Raw genomic sequence first — 4,587 nt, forward strand, 5'->3', positions numbered from 1 at the left:
GGCTAATAGATATGGGAGTCCAGTTAAGAGTATCCACCTCATAATCAATCCTTCTAGAGAGTAGTTATATGCACATGATGAATAGGTAGGGGAAGAGAGGATCCCCCTGCCTAATCCTTTTTGTAGACTTGAAGAGGTTAGTTCTACCCCCATTGACAAGGATGGAGATGCTAGAATTGGAGATGCCAGACATTATGAGCCTTATCATTTTGCTAGGGATATTGAAAAAAATAGATCTTGCCTGATGAAGGACCATTCAATCCTGTCAAAGGCCTTTTCAATATCAATTTTAAGAATTATGTTAGCCTTTTTTCCTTTTATTTTCGCAAAGTGGGTGATGTATTCCTAGAAAATAATAGCATTGTCATCAGCTCGTCTGTTGGACAGAAAACTAGAATGACTATGACGGATCAGATTAGGAAAATATTACTTCAAACAATGGGCTATGATCTTGATAATGTTCTTATACTGAGTGTTGTATATCCCAATAGGTTTGAAGATCCTAAGGTTGATGTCATTCTTACACTTAAGGATTAGACAAAGGTAGGTTGTGTTCACATCTTCCTCCATAGTGGTATTCTGAAAGGTTTGTCTGCAAAAGTTAACAACAGTCGAGCCTATGATATCCCAGTACCTTTGATACAGTAGGGGATGGATACCATCAGGGCCAGGAGCTTTGTCAGGCTTAAAGGAAAAAATAGCTGACTTAATCTCACTAGTTTCAGGAATAGCCTCTAGTCTGTAGTGGTCCTCATTGCAAATAACTCCTTTAGAGGATGGGTTAAGTTGAAATGCCAAAGGAGCAGCATGATACTCGGTAGAGTAAAGAGTGTTGTAGAATTAGAAGATAGAGTTTTTTATGTCCTCTTCAGAGTAAGTCTAATGCCCTGCATCATCTGTAAGAGAATTGATTCTATTTCTTCTTCTCCTATTTAGAGTAGAGGTGCAGAAGAATTTGGTATTACTATCTCCTTCAGCAAGCCAGTTTATCCTGGGTTTCAGCCTTCAAAACTCTTGTTCTTGTTGCAGGATTAAGCTATAGTCCCTAACCAAGGTGAGCTCTAGGTCTTGCAGAAAGTGGCTATGAGGGTAAGATTTAGATCTCTGGATACCCTCAATTCTTGCAAGAATGTTCCTTTTTTTATGGAAGATGTTTCCTAAAACATCTCTATTCCATCTGATAATGAGCTCTTGAAAGTGTGCTAAAGCTTGAGTAAGATTTAAGGTTGAAAAGTTAAAGAATTGCTAACCATGTCTGGAAATTAAGGGAGAGAGCACCAGATTATTTCCATTCTGAAAGGCTTGGCACTGATAGGAAGGTGCCTTTTGAGACAAATCAGCAAGGGGGGGTGATCTGAATGAGTCCTAGGGAGATGAGTAATAGAAGCTTCAGGGAAAAGATCAATCCAAGCCTCATTAGCAAAGCATCTATCTAATCTTTCAAGAATAAGGGAGTTTCTATACCTGTACCTTTTATTAGTCCAAGTATACTTGCTTTCTCTGAACCCTAAGTCAATGAGGTCACTATGGTTGATGCAGTCCCAGAAGTGGGAAGCTCTATTGAGGTTAAAACTATTTCCTCCAAATTTCTCATAGGAAGAAAGAATTTCATTGAAGTCCCCACCCACCAACCAGGCTTTGTTAAAGTCATTCCTAATGGTATCAGAAAAATCTATAAGTTGTTTCCAAAGGACCGTCCTATCTTGAAAATGGTTACTAGCATAGATAGCACTGAAGTACCAAAAAGAAGGGGGATTGCTTACCTGTACAGTTACATGGATACCTTGCGGGGAGATGTTGATGTCATTAATACTAAGATTGTCATCATTCCACATGATGACCAGACCTCCTGAGATTCTGACAGCAGGGTATTGAATTTTCCATGAGAATCCCAGATCTTCAGTCAAGTTATATGATCCCCTATCCTGGTTTCAAGGAGTGCCAAGATGATAGGCTTATGCATCTCTATCATGGCTTTGCAATGCCTCTTGAACTCAGCATTGTTGGCCCCCTAGTGTTCCAAATAATGCAATTCATTATTATCTTGGTTGGTATGTCCTAATCTTGGATTTCTATTAGGATCTTCTTTCCCCTCCCCATTACAGAGTCTTGCCTCTTCCTTTTCTTGGATAGAGGGGATATTTTGGTCTTGTAATAAGAGCCTGTCGCATGACTTAGGGAAACAATCTCTAAGTCTATCTTGTTGATCTCTTTGGGAATAAGGAGAATGGAAATATCGCTTGTTACCTCTTCAAATCTAAGATGGACTGGCATTTCTAGGTTTATGGCTTCGATTCTTGGAACTTTCAGAGTTTGCAATATTCTCTTTAATTCCACGCTCCCTTCTCTTAGTGCTTCTAGCATTTTGTCCCTTTTCCAGTTCAAGGGTGGGTTCAGAGGAGGGCATCGAGACATCAGTTTTGCCTGTCCCTCCCTAGATACATTCACAAAAAAGAGGTCCTTGTTCTAACAGCTCCCTCCTTCTGGGAGAAAAAAGGGTAGAGTCTGACTCATCGCAATTATTTCTGCATTTATTAAGTCGGAAATTGGAGGGATTGGATTTGGTTGATTGATCAGGTTCATAAGGGCTGCCATCCATATGTTCTGACCAGATGATTTGAGCCCCTGATTTATCCCGTCCACGATTATCTGAGCTAGATAATGGGGATTCTAAATGAGAATTTAGAAGTGAATCCCTTCCCAGGTCAAGTGAAGAGGTACCACTTGCTCTAATAGACCTATTTCTAGCCAGGATATTGGATGATGGTCTATTGGTAGTGGTTGTGTGGTGAATGTTATGGGGTTCTGGCTTATATTATGAGAAGGGCTTGTCAGAATCCTCATTATCATTATTCTCCAAAGTAGAGAGAAGAGGAATGGAGTTATGGTTATTGTAATGGTAATTAGTGTTAGTGGGAAGATTACCAGGGTAGATAATGTCCTGAGTGGCTCCTTGTTCATTCATTTCAATATCCTTGATTTGACTGTTAGCAGTGATTTTTTTTTGTTGGGATGGGAGTCTTTAGAGAAGTATTGCAGGAAGAAGAAGGTTCCGTATTTCTAGGTGTGAAGAATTTTTGTTGGAGTGATGAGACCCTTGTGTTGGGATTAGCACTGCTTTCTTTTTTTGTTCCTAAAGGATTATTATCAAAGAAATATTAGGTTAGTTATTGGGACCCCGGGTCCCCTTGGAGTGGGCTTCAGAATTGGGCTTTGGATTTGGGCTAACCAAATCTTTTCCTTTGTTAGTATGTTGAGAATAACTTGGCCCATTTATAATTTTGGCTAGCTTGATAATTGGGCCGACCCTGATGTGGAGTAAGCATCCGAGGTGGTGCTTTTCCCTCTTCACCTCTACTGGTTCCAGATATGGACTTTGAGGGACCGATTTGGTCATCCTGAAGGTTGGAAGAACTATCTAGAGTCTGCTTGCTTATGTGATTTTTAGTGTGGTTTGTCTTACGACTTGCCATTTCTGCACCTGTTCTTCTGTTTCATTTGGGTTCTCCGACGACTGTTCATTTTGTGTTTCTGGTAGTAGTAACTGAATTTTGCATGTCGTGGAGGTATGGCCAAGACAGCCGCAAACTTTGCAGAGGAACCTTTCTCCTTCGTATTGGATTTGTTGGAGATTGTTCCCTATTAGTATTGATGTCAGTAATGGCATCTCGGGTGGGATCTGGACACATATACGCACGTAGCGTCCTCTTAGGGTTGAGGATGTGCATGCATCGATTTTGACGAGTGTTCCAAGCATTTTCGCTATGCGTTCCAAAATTCCTAAATCGTAGAATTCCGTAGGCATTTGAGGTAGACGGATCCAAATCACAGTACTTTGAATCTTTGATTCTGTTGGTACGAAATTAGGTTCCCAAATTCGTACTGAGAGGTAAGTACCTGCGGTGAACCAGGGACCTTGTTGTAGGGCTCTTTTTTGGTATTCTTCACTAGCGAATTTCACTGTGAAGAGTTCTTTTCCCAGATCTATACGAGCAAAGCTTTCCTGAATCTTCCATATGTCAGTCAATTTAGTCTTGAGATATTGGTGGTTGAATTTTTTGCCCACCGCTTTAATGATGACTGAAAATCTCCATGGCCAGTAGATCCGTTGCTTGTCTTCCGTGGAGAGTGTTATTTGGCCATTCATATCTTGTGGTGGTTCTTGATTTAAACCTGTATGACAAGAGAAGTAGTAATTATGGTTGTTTCCTTTAACCAGATCCTTGTAGGATATTTTGTTAGTAGAGTCAATTGCCATTTGGTTTTCATTTTTTTCATTTTTGTCCGGCGGTTCAGGTGGGTTATGGTGGTCTTAGGGAACTTCGCTCATTGCTGAAAAACCTTCTTCACGAACTTATAAATGCCCTAGAAGATTGATTTTTAATGATAGCTTTATGTTGTCACAACTGTCAATTAATAGGAGTTGAAACTTAACACAACGCGTCCATCAAGTAACTAAGTAGCCGTTTGGCCATGAAAACTAAAATTTTTCGGAGTTGGAGTTGAAATTGGAGGTGGAGTTGTGTTTGGCCATGTCTTTTTTAAAAAAAAAAATTGACTTTTGAAAAAAACTTTTTAAAATATGAT

The 4,587-nt window shown here is 39.9% G+C and overlaps 1 protein-coding gene across 1 annotated transcript; it reads right to left on the minus strand.

Moving 5' to 3' along the window:
- Nucleotides 1-2,257: 2,257 nt before the first annotated feature.
- LOC124896885 lies at nt 2,258-4,258 on the minus strand. Its single transcript, XM_047408756.1, has 2 exons — nt 3,482-4,258; nt 2,258-2,434 (listed from the first exon to the last, which is right to left on the minus strand). The coding sequence occupies exons 1-2, from the start codon at nt 4,256-4,258 to the stop codon at nt 2,258-2,260; spliced, it is 954 nt and encodes a 317-aa protein (XP_047264712.1).
- Nucleotides 4,259-4,587: the final 329 nt, after the last annotated feature.

Source organism: Capsicum annuum, chromosome 3 (assembly GCF_002878395.1).
Source record: "Capsicum annuum cultivar UCD-10X-F1 chromosome 3, UCD10Xv1.1, whole genome shotgun sequence".
NCBI classification, from domain to species: Eukaryota; Viridiplantae; Streptophyta; class Magnoliopsida; order Solanales; family Solanaceae; genus Capsicum; species Capsicum annuum.

What these genes read in the sequence shown, in the direction of transcription:
- LOC124896885 (XM_047408756.1), bottom strand. Translation starts at nt 4,258, where the DNA reads ATGGCAATTGACTCTACTAACAAAATATCCTACAAGGATCTGGTTAAA. An exon ending in CAAATGAAACAGAAGAACAG is followed by an intron (nt 2,435 to 3,481) that starts GTGCAGAAATGG and finishes GAATGTATCTAG; the next exon opens with GGAGGGACAGGCAAAACTGA.